At 42.3% G+C, this 23,803-nt stretch overlaps 1 protein-coding gene across 1 annotated transcript in view; it reads right to left on the bottom strand.

The window, feature by feature from the left end:
* Nucleotides 1–23,803, bottom strand: part of LOC141052170 (class I histocompatibility antigen, F10 alpha chain-like) — a 105,011-nt gene that overhangs the window by 68,801 nt on the left and 12,407 nt on the right. The window contains exons 3-4 of the mRNA XM_073549397.1: nt 20,641–20,687; nt 803–1,063 (exon numbers count right to left, since the gene is read on the bottom strand). Of these exons, the coding sequence (XP_073405498.1) occupies nt 803–1,063; nt 20,641–20,687 (308 nt within the window). The remainder of the gene's footprint in view (nt 1–802; nt 1,064–20,640; nt 20,688–23,803) is intronic.

Below are 23,803 nucleotides of genomic sequence, written 5' to 3'. Positions count from 1 at the left end.
ATTCTCTTTTGTGTTTTTTCATTTAAGACAAATTAAATGAAGATAATAATACCAAAGAATTTGTGTTTGCAATCATTTTCAGGAAGAAACTGAGTATTATCTGACAGAATTGCAGGGGTGTCAATACTTTTGGCCACAACTGTATATATCTGTATATACAGCGTCTAATTGCTCCTACTCCGGTGCTAAGAAGAAGCACTTCTTCATTTTAAATGTGTTCATTTCTTCTGGCAGAACATGGGTTAATCGGCCATATTGGAAATCCCTGTGCTCACAGCTGAGCTCGGTTAGCCACTCCTTTCCCCTTTATAATCTGGGCTCTGTTACAAATCCTTGTCAGAGCTAGCATTTGCTGCATAGCTAACAGAGGGAGAGGAGTTCATATGAAAAGGAGAGTTGTAGGAGTTATCAGTGACTGTTGTTTGGTTTGTATGTGTGGTAATTCCCTATCCGTCTCTATTTTGGTTTATTCCCCTACTTCCACGTCCCAGTGCATTCCTCTGTTATATGTGAGTGAATATTTTGTATGTCTGTAGTTATTCTGTTAACCCATGTTTGAGCTGCCTTGTTTGCCTGGTTGCTGTACTATGGTGCACAGTAGCGCCCCTTTTCCCTGGATGGGGGAAGAGAACAGACCGAGGGTTACCTCAGGAGATAAGGCAAGTGTGGAGACCCTGACATCTTCACCTTCAGAAGTATTCCGGGGAGTAGGGCGAGCTAGGGCGCTCCCTAGTGTTAGGGACAGGGAAGGAGCCCCTGGTCCGGGGTCACTCAACAGCTGTGTCATGACACATAAGCTCACCTTCTGTTTGGTTGTAGCGGCTCATTGCTGTCCTCACATTATGTCTGAAAAGAGCTTCAGTACTTTTTGCAATCTGTGTCTCTCTGCTCCAGTGCTCATCATCCTTCTTCTTCATCCAAGATGCCATGGGAATATTTCTCCCAATATCACTACTGTATAAATCAATCTGCTGATCATCCACATATCCAACTATGGAGAACTCCGGTATCCCGTATCCTGGACCTGAGACCCCCGTGTAATAATAGCGCAGAGAGTGACGGTCTGAGAAAGATAAATGGAGTGTTAGACAATACTGTACATCACTATCAGATATGATATTATTTAGACTACAGATTTTTAGGTCAATTCCACATCATCTTCTGCAAGATTACACTTCTACTTAAGGCTGAATTCAGATGTGTCATACACGTTCTGTGTATGGACTTGCTTCAGGTCTACCAGTCTGAACCAAACAGCCTCATGCACAGTATGTCTATGAGGTTATTGAGTTCGGGTCGGGAGATCTACTCAGTTGTCAAATTATTTATAGATATTAAGAAGGCATCTCGAAGGAATAGAACAACACAGAGGTGTAAGAATAGAGAATTGTTATTTCACAGGCAACATAATTATTAACAAAAACAGACAAGTGAGGCGAGCCGAATAACCCCTTAACGACCGCTGATACACCTTTTAACAGTGACAGTTAAGGGTACTTATTCCTCAGCGCTTTTTAACGGCACTGAGAAGTAAGGGTATGTCACCCCCCAGTGTTGGAAAATCTCCGGGGTCTCGGCTACAGGGGGTAGCCAAGACCCTGGAGAACATGATCGGGGCTGTTTTTTACTGTCCCCTGTCACGTGATCGCCGTTATTCACACCCTATCACAGTGGTCAAAATATAAAAAGTGAGTAACTCAAATCCCTCTTTGTCGCCCCCTTAGTTAAATAAAAAATTATAAAATACCATATTTTTCAGAGACCCACTTTTCCCAAAAAAATTTGGGAGGAAAATGGGAGTGCGTCTTGTTGTTGGAATATACTTACAATTACTATGGCGGCAGCAGGAGTCGGGCGATTCTGTTGCGGTCCCGGTCCGATGCTGCAGGGCAATGATCACACTCTCTTCCCAGGCTGGTGCGGCAGGTTCGGCAGTAGTGCTCTGTGGTGTGGGGAGCTCCACCGGCATTTTGTGAAAGCCCGGAGGCCACCGCACATCCATGTGGTGGCCTCCAGGAAAATGGCCGCTGGGGGCGATGCATGCTCAGATTGAGGAGGACGTGCAGGTTGAATTTTCTGTATATCTTAGGGCAGGCAGAGATTGCTGAACGTAAATGTAAAGCAATCATTCTATTAATCTCATCAGTATCTCAGGGTCTCAAGTCACTGTGCTCCCAGCAACTAGGCCCATTGTGTGGAGGGGGATAGCAGACCCAGGGGAGCCATCACCACAAGTGGTCTCACATGCAGTCCCAGGTGATGGGCTTATGGAATATTCTTCATTCTTTTGAGTTAAAAGCAAATGTGTAAGGGGGAGGGAGGAAAAGAAGCCACATGTTTAGTCAGGCAGTTGTTGGAGTGACTATGAGGGGAGAGGATCTAGGCTGAGGTCCTGGAGCCATGGATGGGTGGCCTATGGTGTTTTGGGGATCGGATGCAGGTTGAGCGGGATCCCTGTGATACGGTTGAGTGATCTGTCATTTGGATTTCACAAACTTTCTTAAGGATTGTTTCTCCTAGATACATGGGCCTCGGTTGTGTTATTTGTCATCTGGAGGAGCCTGGACTGTGACTACAGACTATACTGGCGGGGGATACAAAATCTGAGGGTCATCCAAAAGTTGGGAGACAGTGAGTATCGCCAGGTACGGGGGTAGTGGGACTATCGGCCCCGGTGAGGGGATCTTGTAGACAAGCTACCTGATCTACTGTATTTTGATCATCTACCAAGGTGATTATTACAACCCACAACTTCAGATCTTCAAAACGACCTAATGTTATCAAATTTTGTGTCGTACCTGTGGGTTCAAAGTACTCATTATACCTCTGGATAAAATCCTTGAGAAATATGGTTTCCAAAATGGTGTCACTTGTGGCGGGTTTCCACTGTATAGGCACATCAGTGGCTCTCCAAACCCAACATGTTGTTCGCTGTTGATTTCAGCCAATTTTGCATTCAAAAAATCAACAGTGGATTTCCCCCACATATGGGGTATCAGTGTAGTAAAGAGAAATAGCACAACAAATTGTGTGGTCATTTTTCTCTTGTTATCCTTGTGAAAATAAAATAAGTTTTGGTCTAAAGTAATTTTTTGCAATGTTGCTGTAATGTTTGTATCCCCTGCCCAGGAGATGTGGAATGATCAGACCATGTTCCTGCACTGTCAGACACAGCCATTACACAGTTCACAGCAAAGGTACAGTTATAAGATTATCTCAGCATAGAAACATTTAATTTAAAACATATCCAATTGTGGAAATTATTACTATTCCTAGATCTATTGACTAAAATTAGCTTTTGTTAGAGAGAAAACCCCTTTAAGCTAAGATTATGCTACTGAGGACAATGGTGCTGCTCCACTTCGGGAGCTAAGCTCGTAATGGCCATATCTCTAAACGATCAGATCCTGCAAATGTCACTAATGATTTTGTTAATGTTTTAATGTTGGAGAAATGGAGGCTCCTGGGTCTAATTTTGATGCTTTTCAGTCGAGGAGAGCAACTAAAGAAAGTAATCTTGTGCCCCTTATAAATAAGTGCAATATCATGTGCAACTTTATTAATATTAAATATACACAATGTTTAATGTTTGCGTTGGGATAAAGAAATGTGACCATTAAATTTAAGAAAATAATTGAGTGCTAATAAAAGTGCAATGTCCCTTAACAAAGGACTGGGCGAGATTTCACTAACGCCTTCATGGTTCTTTTCCTTTTATAGGTTTATTTCTATTTAATTGCAATGTCCAGATCTGATAAATGCTAATTCATGACAGCTTTTAACCACTTTTCCATCTAAGTCTGTTTGCACCTTCATGAACGGGCCAAATTTTACAATTCTGACCACTGTCACTTTAGGTAATAACTCTGGAACACTTCAACAAATCCCACTGATTCTGAAACTTCTTTCTCTCATGACGTAATGTACTTTAACCCCTTAGCGACAGAGCCATTTTGCAGCTTAATGACCAGGCCAATTTTTACAATTCTGACCACTGTCCCTTTATGAGGTTATAGCTCTAGAACGCTTTAATGGATCCCGCTGATTCTGAGACTGTTTTTTCGTGACATATTGTACTTCATGTTAGTGATAAAATTTCTTCGATAAGTCTTGTGTTTATTTATGAAAAAAGATGGAAATATGGCAAAAATTTTGAACATTTTGCAATTTTAAAACTTTAAATTTTTATGCCCTTAAATCAGAGAGATGTGTCACACAAATTTCTTAATAAATAACATTTCCCACATGTCTACTTTACATCAGCACAATTTTGGAAGCAAAATTTTTTTTGTTAGGAAGTTATAAGGGTTAAAAGTTGACCAGCGATTTCTCATTTTTACAACAAAATTTACAAAACCATTTTTTTTGGGACCACATCATATTTAAAGTCATTTTGAGGGGCGTACATGACAGAAAATACCTAAAAGTGGCACCATTCTAAAAACTAGACCCCTCAAGGTGCTCAAAACCACATTCAAGAAGTTTATTAACCCTTTAAGTGCTTCACAGGAACTAAAGAAATGTGGAAGGAAAAAATTAACATTTAACTTTTTTTTTGCAAAAAATGTACTTCAGAACCAATTTTTTTTATTTTCACAAGGTTAAAAGAGAAAATCAACCACTAAATTTGTTGTACAATTTCTCCTGAATACGCAAATACCCCATATGTGGGGGTAAACCACTTTTTCAGCACACGGCAGAGCTCGAAAGGGATGGAGTGCCGTTTGACTTTTTCAACGCAGAATTGGCTGGAATTGAGACCGGATGCCATGTTGCGTTCGGAGAGCCCTTAATGTGCCTAAACAGTGGAAAACTCCAACAAGTGACCCCATTTTGGAAACTAGACCCATTAAGGAACTTATCTAGATGTGTGGTGAGCACTTTGAACCTTCAAGTGCTTCACAGAAGTTTATAACGTAGAGCCGTGAAAATAAGAAATCCATTTTTTTTCCACAAAAATGATCTTTTTGCCCCCAAATTTTTATTTTTACAAGGGTAACAGGAGAAATCATACCCCCACAGTTATTCTGCGATTTGTCCTGAGTGTGCTGATGCCCCATATGTGGGGGGGGGACCACTGTTTGGGTGCATGGGAGCGCTTGGAAGGGAAGGAGTGCCATTTTGGAATGCAGACTTTGATGGAATGGTCTGCGGGCATCATGTTGCGTTTGCAGAGCCCCTGATGGGCCTAAACAGTGGAAACCCCCCACAAGTGACCCCATTTTGGAAATTAGACCCCCTAAGGAACTTATCTAGATGTGTGGTGAGCACTTTGACCCCCAAGCGCTTCACAGAAGTTTATAAACGCAGAGCCGTGAAAATAAAAAAGACTTTTTATTTTCACGGCTCTGCGTTTATAAACTTCTGTGAAGCGCTTGGGGGTCAAAGTGCTCACCACACATCTAGATAAGTTCCTTAGGGGGTCTAAGGAAGTGATTTTTTAGACCCCAATTTTTAGACCCCCAAAGTTGGTAAATAGTGGAAACCCCTCAATTCTTGCTCCAACCCTAACCCCAGCACACCCCTAACCCTAATCCCAACACTAACCCTAATCCCAACCCTAATCCCTAATCCTAACCCTAATCCTAGTTCGCCCTAACCCTAATTCTAACCCTAGCCCAACCTTAACCCTAGCCCAACCCTAACCCTAGCCCAACCCTAGCCCTAACCCTAATCCTAATGGAAAACTGAAAAAAAAAAAAATTTCTTTATTTCATTAGGTTTGCCTATATAATGGGGTGATAAACGGGGGTTATGTACTATTTTTTTTTATTTTGATCACTATGATCGTTTATCATAGTGATCAAAATAATGAATGGAATCTGCTATCATTTTCAAGATGGCAGCGCCCATCGGAGGACGCCGGCGGGACGCGGGACCACCGGGACCGAAGTGAGGACCACGGAGAGGTATCGGGGGGATCAGGGACCCTATTTCTCTCTCCTCTGATGTGCGATCACATCAAAGGAAAGAGAAATTTAATGCATAATCGCAGCTTTTTTTTTTTTTGGCGGTCGCCGTTATAGGGTTAATAACGGCGATTGCAAAAGCGGGGTGGGTAAAAACCGACCGATTCATGTTCTCTGGGGTCTCGGCTACCCTTGGCAGCCGAGACCCTGGAGAAAATCCGACACTGGGGGGCGCTATGTACTTTCTCCACAGCGCCGTGAATTAACGGCGCTGTGGTTTTAGTACCCTTAATTACCGCCGTTAAAAGGCGTATCGGCGGTCGTTAAGGGGTTAAGATAGTGGTCAAATTTCTACAATATGCCTTACGTTTATTTGTGAAAAAAATGAAAATGGAGAAAATTTTGAACATTTAGCAATTTTCAAACTTTTAATTTTTATGTCCTTAAATCAGAGAATTATATAACATAAAATAGTTAATAAACAACATTTCCCACATGTCGACTTTACATCAGCACAATTTTTTAAACACAAACTTGTTTGTTAGGAAGTTATAAGGGTTAAAAGTTGACCAGCGCTTCTATTTTTTTCCAACAAAATTTGCAAAAGCATTTTTTTTAGGGACCACATCACATTTGAAGTGACTTTAAGAGGCCTATATGACAGGAAATACCCAAAAGTGACCCCATTCTAAAAACTGCACCCCTCAAGGTGCTCAAAACCACATTCAATCAGTTTATTAACCTTTCTGGTGCTTCGCAGGAAGTTTTGGAATGCAGAAGGAAAAAATTAACTTTTTGTCATAAAAATTTTACTTTAGACCCAATTTTTTTTGTTTTTGCAAGGGTATCAGAAAAAATTGACCCCAAAATGTGTTGTGCAATTTCTCTTGATCACATCGATACCCCATACGTGGGGGAAACCCACTGTTTGGGCACACGGCAGGGCTCGGAAGGGATGGAGCGTCATTTGACTTTTTGAATGTAGATTTGCTGGAATAATTAGCTAACACCATGTTGTGTTTGGAGATCCCCTGATGTACCTAAACTGTCCACAAGTGACACAATTTTAGAAATCAGACCCCTCAGGGAACTAATCTTGATGTGAGGTGAGCAACTTGAACCCCCAGCCATGAAAATTTAAAAAAAAAAAAACAGAAAAAACCCATCCGAGAAATTGCTACAACATTAGGAGTGGCAAAATCTACAGTTTGGTACATCCTGAGAAAGAAAGCAAGCACTGGTGAACTCATCAATGCAAAAAGACCTGGGCGCCCACAGAAGACAACAGTGGTGGATGATCGCAGAATAATCTCCATGGTGAAGAGAAACCCCTTCACAACAGCCAACCAAGTGAACAACACTCTCCAGGAGGTAGGCGGATCAATATCCAAATCTACCATAAAGAGAAGACTGCATGAAAGTAAATACAGAGGGTTCACTGCACGGTGCAAGCCACTCATAAGCATCAAGAATAAAAAGGCTAGACTGGACTTTGCTAAAAAACATTTAAAAAAGCCAGCACAGTTCTGGAAGAACATTCTTTGGACAGATGAAACCAAGATCAACCTCTACCAGAATGATGGAAAGAGAAAAGTATGGCGAAGGCGTGGTACAGCTCATGACCCAAAGCATACCACATCATCTGTAAAACACGGCTGAGGCAGTGTGATGGCTTGGGCATGCATGGCTGCCAGTGGCACTGGGTCACTAGCGTTTATTGATGATGTGATACAGGGCAGAAGCAGCCAAATGAATTCTGAGGTATTCAGAGCCATAGTGTGTGCTCAGATCCAGCCAAATGCAGCCAAACTGATTGGTCGTCGTTTCATACTACAGATGGACAATGACCCAAAACATAAAGCCAAAGCAACCCAGGAGTTTATTAAAGCAAAGAAGTGGAATATTCTTGAATGGCCAAGTCAGTCACCTGATCTCAACCCAATTGAGCATGCATTTCACTTGTTAAAGACTAAACTTCAGACAGAAAGGCCCGCAAACAAAGAGCAACTGAAAACCAACGCAGTGAAGGCCTGGCAGAGCATCAAAAAGGAGGAAACACAGTGTCTGGTGATGTCCATGAGTTCAAGACTTCAAGCAGTCATTGCCAACAAAGAGTTTTCAACCAAGTACTAGAAATGAACATTTTATTTAATCTGTCCAATTACTTTTGGTCCCTTTAAAAACAGGGTGACATGTTAAGGAGCTGAAACTCCTAAACCCTTTATCCAATTTTAATGTGGATACACTCAAATGAAAGCTGAAAGTCTGAACTTCAACTGCATCTGAATTGTTTTGTTTAAAATTCATTGTGGTAATGTCTAGAACCAAAATTAGAAAAATGTTGTCTCTGTCCAAATATACATGGACTTAACTGTATGTATATCCCCCAGGGCTTAATGTTTTTCAGCCCATGCACTTAGTGCATTGGCATTAGCAGTCTAGGATACCCACTCCGTAATAATGGAAAAAAAATGTTTTGAGGCCCTCCACTACGTCTCTTCAAAGGGGTATTGGAGTGCCTCCTTCAAATTTTTGGCATCCCTTGCACTTAGTGCATACGCTTTACCAGTGTAGGAGACCCACTCCTTAGTAATAGGAAAAAATATATTTCTGTGAATACACCTTCTAGTTCAGTGAACACTTTTGGAAACCAAAAGTCGGTTGGTTCTATTATTTTATGATCCAGTTCCTTGTTGTGGTGTTGGCAGCGGATTGTTCTGTATACTCTCCAAGCGTGGGACAATAGAGCTTCTTTATTCAGGAACAAACACGAACAATATATGATAAGCTTAATGGATCAGGAATAAATAATTTGTGTGTCTCTATCTGTACAGCATCTAGAGCAGGCTGATACTCTCATATACAGACACAGGAAAAACAGGAAATACAGTCACATGCTCTCCCTGTGTGAGCCTCTGGGAGTTTTTTTTGTTCTAACTTTACAAACAGCATACAAATCTAGCAAATAAACACTCATAGACAAGAATGGAGTTGTTGCACCAAACATATTCCAACATGTGGGCTGTCAGGTGGTTGTCACATAGGGAGTTGTCACACTGCATACAGGATTTGCTAGCCAGGACCGGAGAGTTTGGACAGTAAAGGCCCTTTTACATTTAGCGATGCACCAGCGATCCGACCAGCGATACGACCCGGTCAGGATCACTGATGCATCGCTAAATGATCGCTAGTGAGCTGCCACACAGGCAGACCTCACAGCGATGCAGCAGCGATGCAGCGGACGATACTTACCTTTCACACACAGCGATCCTGACGTCCTCCCGCCCGCCTCCACGTGTCGCTCGTCTCACACAGCAGGAAGCCCAGCAGGAAGCAGACGACGAGAAATGGAGCCGCCCGATCTCGCACGATGAGCGACAGATAGTGGGGGAGCCGGTCGGAGGTAAGTATCACACATAGCGATATCGCTAGCAATATCGCTATAACGTCACAAAATCAGTGACGGTTTAGCGATATTGCTAGCGATATCGCTATGTGTAAAACCCCCTTTAGTAGAGAAGATCCTGGTCTCCTCCTTATCAGGCTGAGTAGATGCAAAACGCTCCACTATATTCCCCAGCAGGGTTGATGAAATAACAGTCCTTGATGCTGCTACGTTAAACAAATTGCTTTTTTCAGGGCTAATTCAAATAGACGGTGTGATGGATCTCACAGGGGAAGAGGGTGTCAACTTCTCTCACCTCAGGGGAGAAGAGAGAAGGACCTAGCAGGGGTCGGCTCTCTGGCACCACCAATTGCCCCAGGTCAGTCAGGGAACTGCACCAAGGGCAAATAGTCGCCAGAAAGGCATCCATTATAGATACGGGTTTTAGAGGCACTCCCAGTGAGGGGGATGTACATCACCAGTCCAGGCTGGGGATATATATATATATATATATATATAAACCTCCTGGCCATCACTGTCAAAGTTCCTCACTAACACAGTGCGGTATTCTGCCACCAGTTCCTCATTCTAAATATGCCCTGTCCGACAACAGGCTTATATATCAAGTCAGAAACCAACCCGGGTAGCGTACAATTGACCAACCGAGTGTGCGGACTTGGGGGGGTTCGTGTATCGAGATAAAACAGCAGCCCAAGATTAATTTTATATTTAATTGCCGAAAAGGCGTACTAGAAATATACAGGTATATATAGAAGAACAAATATACAAGTTTGCAGTCAGGAGTGGAGTACAAAGGTAGAGTATAGATAGGTTGCAATTATCTTGTTATGTAGCACGTGACCACAGGGAGGCGCTGATGGATCACAGGTCCAAATCTTAGTTACGTGGTTGCTTTGGCTGCGTCAGATCACACATCCTCCTGCCAGTAGAATACTAAATCCAAAATGAGGGACTGCCTTATATCTCCTAGGCTGTTCCCTCCAACACTCTACTGCCACCCCTGGGCTGTGCTGCCTCCCTCCTCCCATGTTTGAGAATGTGATTTTCTGCCCACAATTGTGGATGGCCCATAACTTTCTGCCCGTAGCTCTGAATGGGTCAGTGCCAGGTGCCGCTACTGGGTTCCGATGGATTTTATCTGCATTATAGCACAAAAGTCCCAAATTTAATAACAAGGTAGGGGAGAAAACAAGGGGATCTGCTACCTTGGATCTAATCCTTATAAACAGGGAGGAAATGGTTGAGGAGGTAAAAGTGGCTGGGACCCTAGGAGGTAGCGACCATACTATTTTAGAATTTTGGCTAACTAGAGGAGGAAGACCTGTGAAGACTCAGATATCAAGGTTAGATTTCAGAAAGGCAGATTTTAAGGGATTCAGAAAGAGAATTGGAGGGATACAATGGCTGGATATCCTTAAGGACAAAAATGTCCAGGAAGGATGGGAAATCTTGAAAAATGAAATTCTCAAAGCACAAATGTTAACAATTCCGAAAAGAGGAAAGAATAGGAAGCATTTAAGGAAACCAGGATGGATGAACACAGAACTTAAGCACATCCTAAAAAGGAAGAAAGAAATGTTTATAAAATGGAAAGAGGGAGGCATATCTAAAGAAGAATATAATGCTGTCTGCAGAACCTGCAGGGCACAAATCAGATTACTAAAGCTGATAATGAATTGAGGCTTGCGTGAGACGTCAAAAGCAATAATAAAGGATTTTGGGGATATGTCAAAAGTAAAAGAAAAGCCAAAGATGCTATAGGATTTTTACAGGATGAAAATGATGAAATGGTAAGACAGGATGTTGAGAAGGCCAAACTTTTAAATTCCTATTTTGCATCTGTTGTCTCTCAGAAAGGAAATGTAACATCAACTGTTCTTCACTGTCCTATTAAGGGAATAGAAGAATCCAGGATATCTATAAACAGAAATGAATTCAAGTCTCCAGGTCCAGATGAATTACACCCCAGAGTACTGAAGGAGATAGCAGAAGAAATTTTTGAACCCCTCTCCATAATCTTTGAAAATTCTTGGAGAACAGGAGAAGTCCCAGAAGACTGGAGAAGAACAAATGTTGTTCCTATCTTCAAAAAGGGGAAGAAGGTGGACCCAGGCAACTATAGGCCGGTGAGTCTGACTTCTATAATTGGAAAGATCGTTGAACAAATTATTAAACAACGTGTATGTAAGTACCTGGATGATCTTTGAACAAATTATTAAACACCGTGTATGTAAGTACCTGGATAAGAATGAAGTAACAGAGTCAGCATGGGTTTGTAACTAATAAGTCATGTCAGACTAACTTAATTTCCTTCTATGACAGAATCACTGATAGGGTGGATCAGGGAAATGCTGCAGATATAGTATATCTTGACTTCAGCAAAGCATTTGACAAAGTATCTCACACAATCTTTATTGAAAAAATGGCTAAGTATGGAATGGACAAGGCAACTGTTAGGTGGATTCATAACTTGCTTAGTGATCGGACCCAAAGAGTGGTCGTAAATGGCTGCACATCCAGTTGGAAGAATGTCTCAAGTGGGGTACCACAGGGCTCTGTCCTGGGCCCTGTATTGTTCAACATCTTTATCAACGATTTAGATGAAGGAATTGAGGGTAAATTGATTAAATTTGCTGATGACACAAAGCTAGGAGGGATAGCTAATACTAGAGAAGAGAGAGAGAGGATTCAAAAAGAAATAAATAACTGGAGCAGTGGGCAGCAACTAACAGAATGGTTTTTAACAGGGAAAAATGTAAAGTACTACATCTGGGCAATAAAAATGAAAAAAGCATATACAGAGTGGGAGGAATAGGGCTAAGCAACAGCACATGTGAAAAAGACTTGGGTATACTAATAGATCACAGACTGAATATGAGTCAACAGTGTGATGCAGCAGCAAAAAAGGCAAATGCAATTCTAGGATGTATTAACAGAAGCATACAGTCTAGATCACGTGAAGTCATTATTGCCCTCTATGATTCTAAATGCTGTTCGCAAAAATGGTGCTATTCTCTAGCCAATGGCGAGTGCAAAACTCACAATGGGTTAAAGAATCCAATGAAGCGTGTAGGAGACATAAAAGAATACACTTACTGGTTGTATATGATAACTGCAGTGTCCCTGCCGCCCCACACAAGCACAACAGGATTCCCATTCAGAGCTCACACACAGTGACGACCCCACAGTCCCCACCCATACACACACACATTAAGATCTCCTGTGACCCCATCACTATATGACGGCCCCTACTGTTCCCCAACACAGTATAATGACACCCAAAGTAATCCTCTCCACATACAGTCTGGAGGTCCCTACAGCCAAAAAAGATTTGCATGTTGGCTGCTTTGGTTTGTGTGCCAGGGCTGATTTTCAGTCCCAGTCTGGCCCTGATTACTACCTTAGAAATTGTAAGCCTTGCTGCTGCTTTTTTCCATGGACTTATTGACAATTCATTTTTTTTTACCTTGATCTGTACTCAGAAATTCATGAAAGCTGGCAATGTTACTTGCGTTCCTCCAGAGATTGTTGCTGCCACGTACAAAAAAATCTTTTCAGGGACGGTTCAAATCCCTTCTATATTCTACAATATTACTGCTCTCATCTACAATTCATCTAAGGTGAGGTGTTTCAGTAGGTATAGCGTTGTATGACAGGCATCTAGTCAGGGATTATTGCCTTATAAATTCTGAGCCTTGATGCTGCTTTTTTCATGTACTCATTGACCGATTGGATTTTTTTTTATGATGATCTCTGCTCAGAAATTCATCAAAGCAGGCAAAATTAACTGATTTAATGTGTCCATTCACAGTTTCACTGAAGCATCTGTATATTAGAGGCAGTGGTGGGAGTCTTTATGTTACTGGAGCTGGAATTACCACTTCTGAACTCTCCAGTGCTTTGTTTCTATCTATTTCTGGGAGCTTCTTGAAGCATGTTTGGCATCTTTGCCCTGCTGGAAGACCCATGCCATGACCTAGGATGCAAACCCACCTTGCTGGCCCCTTCCACTACATTGCGACCCAAAATCCTTTGGGAATCTTCACATTTCATGACGGCTTGCACACAGTCAAGGCACCTAGGACCAGAGGCAGAAAATAATCCCAAAATATCTTTGAACTTCCACCATATTTGACTGTAATTACTGTGTTCTTTTATTTGTAGGCCTCATTCCATTTACAGTAAACAGCAGAATTATGTGCTTTGTCCACAAGATGCCTGCTGGCCCTCTAAAATCCATGGGGGCTGTTTGGTGGCCCTCCAAGTTTCAAACTTTACAGTATTAACACGAAAATGAAAATTTACTCACCTCAGATGGATAAGCTACGGTATATTGCAGTAGCAATATATGGCTATGCAAAGCATAGCAGTCAGCTGTCCCTCCAAAAATGCTTAGTAAGGGCTGGCTGCTGGCCATCTAAAATTAGAGTGAGGGTTGCTTAGAATCATAGAATCGTAGAGTTTGAAGGGACCTCCTGGGCCATCTGGTCCAACCCCCTGCTCAAAGCAGGATTCGCTAAATCATCCCAGTCAGATGTCTGTCCAGCCTCTGTTTGAAGACTTCCATTGAAGGGGAACTCACCACTTCTCGTGGCAGCCTGTTCCACTCATTGATCACTCTGTCAAAAAGTTTTTTCTAATATCTAATCTGTGTCTCCTCCCATTCAGTTTCATCCCATTGCTTCTAGTCTTTCCTTGTGCAAATGAGAATAAAGTTGATCCTTCTACAATGTGACAGCCCTTTAGATATTTGTAGACAGCTATTAAGTCTCCTCTCAGTCTTCTCTTTTGCAAACTAAACATTCCCAAATCCTGCAACCTTTCCTCATAAGACAGGGTTTGCAGACCGGTCACCATTCTGGTCGCTCTTTTCTGAACTTGCTCCAGTTTGCTGATGTCGTTTTTAACCCCTTCACGACCAATGACGCCACATAGGCGTCATGAAACCTGGTTCAAATCTGACCAGTGACGCCTATGTGGCATCATGACTTCAAAGCCCCCCTGCGGGTCGGGTGACCGGGGTCACTGAAAGGTCACCCGACCCGCAGATACAGGGGGCTTTGTAATTCACCACAGGGGGCGTGGCTTCGCCCCCACGTGGCTACGATCGCTCTGATTGGCTGTTAAAAGTGAAACAGCCAATCAGAGCGATAGTAATATTTCATCAATGAAAATTGATGAAATATTACAATCCAGCCATGTCCGATGCTGCTGTAGCATCGGACATGGCTGGAGACACCGATTCCACCCCCCCACACCGGCGATCGCCCCCCCGCAACTGAATGACAGCGGCGATCTGCCGCCGCTGTCATCATCTGCCCCCCTCCCATTCCCTCTGCTCCCCGACAGCCTCCGATCCCCCCCTCACCCCCCCCGGTACCTCCGGTGTCCCTCCGTCCCTCCCGGTGTCCCTCGGGTCCGGATGATGGGCGCCGCCATCTTTGAAAATGGCGGGCGCATGCGCAGTGCGCCCGCCCGAATCTGCCGGCTGCAGATTCCATTCTTTCATTTTGATCACTCTCACAGTGATCAAAATGAAAGAAAAAGTAAATAAACCCCCCGATTATCACCCCCATAGGTAGGCAGAACTAATAAAATAAAGATAATATTTTTTTTTTTTCCCCCATTAGGGTTAGGGTTAGGGTTGAAAAGAGGGTTAGGGTTAGGGTTGGAAAGAGGGTTAGGGTTGGAAAGAGGGTTAGGGTTGGAAAGAGGGTTAGGGTTGGAAAGAGGGTTAGGGTTGGAAAGAGGGTTAGGGTTGGAAAGAGGGTTAGGGTTGGAAAGAGGGTTAGGGTTGGAAAGAGGGTTAGGGTTGGAAAGAGGGTTAGGGTTGGAAAGAGGGTTAGGGTTGGAAAGAGGGTTAGGGTTGGAAAGAGGGTTAGGGTTGGAAAGAGGGTTGTGGTTAGGGTTGGGATTAGGGTTCGGGGTCTGTTGGGGTTATGGTTAGGGTTGGAATTAGGGTTAGGGATGTGTTGGGGTTAGGGCTGTGGTTAGGGGTGTGTTGGGGTTAGGGCTGGAGTTAGAATTGAGGGGTTTCCACTGTTTAGGCACATCAGGGGGTCACCAAACGCGACATGGTGCAACCATTGATTCCAGCCAATTTTGCGTTCAAAAAGTTAAACGGTGCTTCCTCCCTTCCAAGCCCCGACGTGTGCCCAAACAGTGGTTTACCCCAACATATGGGGTATCAGCGTACTCAGGAAAAATTGCACAACAACTTTGGGGGTCTAATTTCTCCTGGTACCCTTGGGAAAATAAAAAAATTGGGGGCTAAAAAAATATTTTTGTGGACAAATTTTTTTTTTTTAATTTTCACGTCTCTGCGTTATAAACTTCTGTGAAGCACTTGGGGGTCCAAAGTGCTCACCAGGCATCTAGATAAGTTACTTGGGAGGTCTAGTTTCCAAAATGGGGTCACTTGTAGGGGGTTTCTATTGTTTAGGCACATCAGGGGCTCTGCAAACGTAACGACGACCGCAGACCATTCCATCAAAGTCTGCATTTCAAAACGCCACTACTTCCATTCCGAGCCCTTATGTGTGCCCAAACAATAGTTCCCCCCCCATATATGGGGCACCAGCGTACTCAGGACAAACTGTACAACAACTTTTGAGGTCCAATTTATCCTGCTACCCTTGTGAAAAAAAAAATTGCTGGCTAAAAATCATTTTTTTTGAGGAAAAAAAAATATTTTTTATTTTCACGTCTCTGCGTTCTAAACTTCTGTGAAGCACTTGGGGGGTTCAAGGTGCTTACCACACATCTAGATAAGTTCCTTAAGGGGTCTAGTTTCCAAAATGGGGTCACTTGTGGGGGGGTTCCACAGTTTAGGTACATCAGGGGTTCTGCAAATGTAACATGACACCCGCAGACCATTCCATCAAAGTCAGTATTTCAAAATGTCACTACTTCCCTTCCGAGCCCCGACGTGTGCCCAAACAGTGGTTCCCCCCCACATGTGGGGTACCAGCGTACTCAGGACAAACTGGACAACAAATTTTGGTGTCTAATTTATCCTGGTACCCTTGTGAAAATAAAAAATTGCGCACTAAAAAATAATTTTTTGAGGGGAAAAAATTTTTTTTTTATTTTCACGGCTCTGCGTCATAAACTTTTCTGAAGCACTTGAGGGTTCAAGGTGCTCACTACACATCTAGATAAGTTCCTTAGGGGGTCTAGTTTCCAAAATGGGGTCATTTGTGGGGGAGCTCCAATGTTTAGGCACACAGTGGCTCTCCAAACACAACATGGTGTCCGCTAACGATTGGAAGTAATTTGCATTTTAAAAAGTCAAATGGCGCTCCTTCCCTTCTGAGCCCTGCCGTGTGCCCAAACAGTGGTTCCCCCCCACATATGGGGTACCAGCGTACTCAGGACAAACTGGACAACAAGATTTGTGGTCCAATTTCTCCTGTTAGCCTTGTGAAAATTAAAAATAGTGTGCTAAAAATCATTTTTGAGGAAAAAAAATTATTTTTTATTTTCACTGCTCTGTGTTATAAACTTTTGTGAAGCACTTGGGGGTTCAAAGTGCTCCCTACACATCTAGATAAGTTCCTTAGGGGGTCTAGTTTCCAAAATGGGGTCACTTGTGGGGGAGCTCCAATGTTTAGGTGCACAGGGGCTCTCCAAATGCGACATGGTGTCCGATAACGATTGGAGCTAATTTTCCATTCAAAAAGTCAAATGGTGCTCCTTGCCTTCCGGGCCATGCCGTGCACCCAAACAGTGGTTTATGACCACATATGAGGTATCTGTGCACTCAGGAGAAATTGCTCAACAAATTTTAGGATCCATTTTATCCTGTTGCCCATGTGAAAATGAAAAAACTGAGGCTAAAAGAAAATTTTTGTGAAAAAAAAGTGTATTTTTTTTTTACAGATCAATTTGTGAAGTACCTGGGGGTTCAAAGTGATCACTATGCATCTAGATAAGTTCCTTGGGGGGTCTAGTTTCCAAAATGGGGTCACTTGTGGAGGAGCTCCAATGTTTATGCACACAGGGGCTCTCCAAACACGACATGGCAACCGCTAAATATTCCAGCATATTTTCCATTCAAAAAGTCAAATGGCGCTCCTTCCCTTCTGAGCCGTGCCGTGCGCCCAAACAGTGGTTTATGACCACATATGAGGTATCGTTGTACTTCGGAGAAATTGCCCAACAAATTTTAGGATCCATTTTATCCTGTTTCCCATGTGAAAATGAAAAAATTGATGCTAAAAGAAAATTTTTGTTGGAAAAATTAAAATGTCCATTTTTTCTTTCCACATTGCTTTAGTTCCTGTGAAACACCTGAAGGGTTAATAATCTTCTTGAATGTAGTTTTGAGTAGCTTGAGGGGTGCAGTTTTTAGAATGGTGTAACTTTTGGGTATTTTCTGCCATATAGACCCCTCAAAGTGACTTCAAATGTGAGGTGGTCCCTAAAAAAATGGTTTTGTAAATTTTATTGTAAAAATGAGAAATCGCTGGTCAACTTTTAACCCTTATAACTTCCTAACAAAAAAATATTTTGTTTCCAAAATTGTGCTGATGTAAAGTAGACATATGGGAAATGTTATTTATTAACTATTTTGTCTCACATAACTCTCTGGTTTAACAGAATAAAAATTCAAAATTTGAAAATTGCAAAATTTTCACCAAATTTCTGATTTTTTGACAAATAAACGCAAAAATTATCAACCTAAATTTACCACTAACATGAAGCCCAATATGTCACGAAAAAACAGTCTCAGAATCTCTAGGATCCGTTGAAGCGTTCCTGAGTTATTACCTCATAAAGGGACACTGGTCAGAATTGCAAAAAATGGCCTGGTCATTAAGGTCAAAATAGGCTTGGTCATGAAGGGGTTAAAATGTGGTGCCCAAAACTGGACACAATATTCCAGATGAGGTCTGACCAAAGAGGAGTAGAGGGAAATAATGACTTCACGTGATCTAGACTGTATGCTTCTGTTAATACATCCTAGAATTGCATTTGCCTTTTTTGCTGCTGCATCACACTGTTGATTCATATTCAGTCTGTGATCTATTAGTATACCCAAGTCTTTTTCACATGTGCTGTCACTTAGCCCTATTCCTCCCATTCTGTATATGCTTTTTTCATTTTTATTGCCCAGATGTAGTACTTTGCATTTCTCCCTGTTAAAAACCATTCTGTTAGTTGCTGCCCATTGCTCCAGTTTATTTATATCTTTTTGAATCCTCTCTCTCTCTTCTCTAGTATTAGCTATCCCTCCTAGCTTTGTGTCATCAGCAAATTTAATCAGTTTGCCCTCAATTCCTTCATCTAAATCGTTGATAAAGATGTTGAACAATACAGGGCCCAGGACAGAGCCCTGTGGTACCCCACTTGAGACATTCTTCCAACTGGATGTGCAGCCATTTACAACCACTCTTTGGGTCCGATCACTAAGCCAGTTATGAATCCACCTAACAGTTGCCTTGTCCATTCCATACTTAGTCATTTTTTCAATAAGGATTGTATGAGAGACTTTGTCAAATGCTTTGCTGAAGTCAAGATATACTATATCTACAGCATTTCCTTGATCCACCCAATCAGTGATTCCGTCACTTGATGGCTTGAGGGCTTGATGGCCCTCTGACAATAGTGATGGCCCTGAAAAAAAATTGTGACTTTCAAGTCGCTCCTTTATAAATCAAACAGGATGTGTCTGAAAGAGTCTCACACCACATGGCCAGATAAGGTATTAAAATATTGAAATTACATTTCCTGTTTAATGTTTTTTCACCACTGAAAGCAATGTAAGCATGCAAAAAAAAAAGAAAACACTTTGCGTGAACATAGCACAAGGTGTGGAGGAGCATTTTTTTCTCTTATTTATTTTGCCTTATATATGTCATTATCCTGGAAAGAATGTTTCTTAATGTTTTTTTCCAGTAAAAATCCATTTTATCTTCAGTTTTGTAAGTTTTATTGTCAGTCCGTAAAAAGTGGCGTAATCCTCTGATAACATTGTTCCCAGCAGCGACCTGGGATTCAGAGATGCTTCCAGGCGTATTCCCCATGTTGTCCCCATGTCATTTCAGTACTTTTTACATCATTTACAGCAATTTTTAGACCCCCTCCAGACCTCCGAGGGGATGGGTCGGCTGAAAAATGCTCGAGGTTCCCAGTGGCTTCCATTATATTTGTTACTTGGGTCTAGCGCCCGAGCATTACATTTGCTCGACTCGAGTAACGATTACCTAAGCATTTTAATGCTCGCTCATCACTACTAGTGATCCCATTATGGAGCTAGATCACTTTTTAGTCAATATTTTTAAATGAAGCCCAATACCAAAACACAGATAAGGAAAGAGAGTACCAGACAAAATTTATCATATGGAAACAAAATAGGGGGGACAAGCAATGATTATGAATGAAATAGATTAGTTCAAAAAAGAAAAATAAAAATAAATAAAAAATATAAAATAAAATTTAAAAAAAGAAAAATAAATAATAATTTTGTCAACCTAATTTAATATGCTTTGTAAATTATATACATATGTGCCCCTCTATTTATAATCTTCTTTATATTGCCCCTTACAGCGACATTCCAACCGCTGATTTTATGATGTTCTGGTTTTATGTTTTGTACTACGATCCTGTGTCTGCTTCTGGCCGGTACATTGATGCCGCGGCCCTGGGAGTGTGCATGCATGGCTTGTGTCCTGGAGCCCTGGATAGCCACGTCATCATGACCCACAATGCGGTGTGTCCGGTCATGTGAAAATGCGCTCCGAGACTTCCGGGACCTCCTGGCGGCGCATGCGCCGTACACACCACGGCCGCATCTCTCAATAATTATGAGGGGTATAAATATACGGCGGTCTCATACCAATCTAACTCCCCCTGACGAAGAAAGTCAATCCAAAATGCGCGACGGGGGTCTGGTGCGTGCTCAGGACTTTAACCCCCTAAAGTATTTTCTATAATATAGTATATCCTTTGGTATATCTTGTTTTGCACCTTATGACATATTTTGCAATTTGCACTTTTACTTTTTATATATAATACATTTTTTAATTGCTATTTTGCACATGGAGTGCTTACGTATTTAACAATTTTTGCACTTTATATTCTGGCACTTACTGTTATCACTGTTTTCCAGAGGTATTTTAATACCAATTATTATTACCTTTGTGGGTTATAATATATATCTATTTAGTACTATATATTTCCTTTCGTGGATCCTGGATTGCGCACAACTTTGGTTTTTAATTATTTTAAACTCTTTATGCATCGGACAGGATGCTATAGAAATACAAAATCTATAATGGATGATCACTACAGTCATGTTACAGCTTATTCCTATATACTCACCAGACCACACTCTATATATACCGTATATATACTCACCAGACCACACTCTATATATATATATATGTCCACAGATACAGGAGAGGCAGAACAGAGACGGCCATGGTCCTTGTTACCATAAACCTTAAGAGAAATAAAAAGTGAAACTAGAGAATGAGTAAACAGGATACAGGGACCAAACGACCAGTAAGAAACTCGCCAAATAAGAAACCAACTTCAGCCTTTTTAAGAAAAGTGATACCGATGATCAGAAGTGATACCAGACAAGCGTGGGGAAGACCCCAGGAAGCATCTCTGAACCCCAGATCTTGCTGAGAACAATGGGGTCACACTTTTACTCCACTTTAAGGACTGACAAACATTCAAAATTGAAGAGAAATTGAAATTTACAGTAAAAAAAATGTTAAGAAACATTCTGTCCTGTATAATGACTTGTATATCAGGCAAAATTTAAAAAAGGATTTACAAAATTATAATTTAAATAATCCAAAATTGTTTTTTTTTTTTTTAATTAAAAAATAGAAAATTTCAGTTTAATTTATGAAGGAAGCAAGAAATGCCAAAAATTAGGGACTCAGATCGACCCTGTATTCGACATAAAGGAGCCTCATACACATTCTGCTCACGTTGTCAGGTACTGGTCTCCTGGACTCTGTGCTTTTGAGGGGTTACATACAAGGAAATGTCCTCCGGGATTTGAGTTTTCTACAGAGCACCGGCTATTACTTGCCAAGTAATGAGCACATCCGAGCTCCGTGATACTCTAGAGATAACAGAATATCACCCAGCACGTTCGCTCATCCCTATTTTTTATTCATCCAGTTTCTTATCCAGCAATTTCTTTTTTTCTTTTTTTTTTCCACTGGTTTAATGACAAAAATAAAAAATTCCAATAATGAAATACACTGCAGCGAAGAGCCCTGATGTGATGAAAGCTACAAAAGTTATCAAAATGGCTCAAAATTTTGGGTATCAAAGTGGGCACTGAAGGGCGTTATTGAATGGGTTAACCCCTTCACGACCCATGATGCCTACGTAGGAGTCATGCTATAAATAGCCGCCCTGCGCGTCGGGTGACCGGGGTCACTGAAAGTTCACCCGACCCGCACACAGAGGACACTCTACGGTTAATCCCAGGGGGCGTGGATTAGCCCCCACGTGCCTACGATCGCTCTGATTGGCTGTTAAAAGTGAAACAGCCAATCAGAGCGATTTGTAATATTTCACCAATGAGATTTGGTGAAATATTACAATCCAGCCATGGCCAATGTGGCAATAGCATCAGACATGGCTGGACACCGACACCCGACCCCCCCCCCACACCGACTGGTGGGGCCAATCGGCCCCCGCCACCGATGGACGGCGCCGATCGGTCGCCGCCGTCATCATCTGCTCCCCCTCCCCTTCCTATTGCTCCCTCCCACCTTCCGATCCCCCCGGGACCTCCGATGGTGCTCCCGGCGTCCTGCCATCCGGATCATGGGCGCCGCCATCTTGGAAAATGGCGGGCGCATGCGCGGCGCCCATGAATTTGCCGGCTGCCCGTTCATTTTTCATTTTGATCACTGTGATACACTCTCACAGTGATCAAAATGAAAAGAAAAATAAATACACCCCCCTTTTATCACCCCCATAGCCAGGCGCAAATAATAAAATAAAAAATATATATATTTTTTCCATTTAGGGTTCGATCTAGGGTTAGGGCTGGAATTAGGGTTAGGGCTGGAATTAGGGTTAGGGCTGGAATTAGGGTTAGGGCTGGAATTAGGGTTAGGGCTGGAATTAGGGTTAGGGCTGGAATTAGGGTTAGGGCTGGAATTAGGGTTGGGATTAGGGTTAGGGGTGTGTTGGCGTTAGGGTTGTGGTTAGGGTTATTATTAGGGTTGGGTTAGGGCTAGGCGTGTGTTGGGGTTAGAGTTGGAGTTAGAATTGAGGGGTTTCCACTGTTTAGGCACATCACGGGGTCTCCGAACGCGACATGGCGCCACGATTTATTCCAGACAATTTTGCGTTCAAAATAACAGCACTCTCTCCATTCCGAGCCCCGACGTGTGCCCAAACAGTGGTTTACCCCCACATATGGGGTATCCGCTTACTCAGGAAAAATTGCACAACAACTTTGGCTGTCTAATTTCTCCTGTTACCCTTGGGAAACTAAAAAATTGGGGGCTAAAAAAATGATTTTTGTGAAAAAAAAATGATTTTTTTATTTTCACGGCTCTGAGTTATAAACTTCGGTGAAGCAGTTGGGGGTTCAAAGTGCTCATCACACATCTAGATAAGTTTCTTGGGGGGTCTAGTTTCCAAAATGGGGTCACATGTGGGGGGTTTCCACTGTTTAGGCACATCAGAGGTTCTGCAAACGTAACATGACGCCCGCAGACCATTCCATCAAGTCGGTATTTCAAAACGTCACTACTTCCCTTCCGATCCCGACGTGTGCCCAAACAGTGGTCCCTCCCCACATTTTGGATACCAGCGTACTCAGGACAAACTGGACAACTACTTTTGGGGTCCAATTTCTCCTGTTATCATTGTGAAAATAAAAAATTGCGGGCTAAAAAAATTTTTTGAGGAAAAAAATATATTTTTATTTTCACAGCTCTGCGTTATACACTTCTGTAAAGCACCTGGGGGTTCAAAGTGCTCACTATGCATCTAGATAACTTCCTTAGGGGGTCTAGTTTCCAAAATGGGGTGATATGTGGGGGAGCTACAAAGTGTAGGCACACAGGGGCTCTCCAAACACGACATGGTGTCCGCTAACGATTGGAGCTAATTTTCCATTCAAAAAGTCAAATGGCGCTCCTTCCCTTCTGAGCCCTGCCGTGCGCCCAAACAGTGGTTCCCCCCACATATGGGGTGCCAGCGTGCTCAGGACAAACTGAACAGCAACTTTAGGGGTCCAATTTATCCTGTTACCCTCGTGAAAATAAAAAATACCGGGCTAAAAAATCATTTTTGAGGAAAAAAAATGATTTTTTATTTTCATGGCTCTGCGTTTATAAACTTCTGTAAAGCACTTGGGGGTTCAAAGTGCTCACTACACATCTAGATAAGCTCCTTGGGTGGTCTAGTTTCCAAAATGGGGTCACTTGTGGGCGGCTTCTACTGTTTAGGCACATCAGGGGCTCTGCAAAAGCAACATGATGCCCGCAGAACATCC

The sequence above is a fragment of the Dendrobates tinctorius genome, unplaced genomic scaffold (genome assembly GCF_039654945.1).
Source record: "Dendrobates tinctorius isolate UK_male_01 unplaced genomic scaffold, ASM3965494v1 ptg000158l, whole genome shotgun sequence".
In the NCBI taxonomy this organism is placed as follows: Eukaryota; Metazoa; Chordata; class Amphibia; order Anura; family Dendrobatidae; genus Dendrobates; species Dendrobates tinctorius.
Note: the sequence above shows the minus strand (reverse complement) of the source record. Positions and strands in the feature narration are given on the sequence as shown.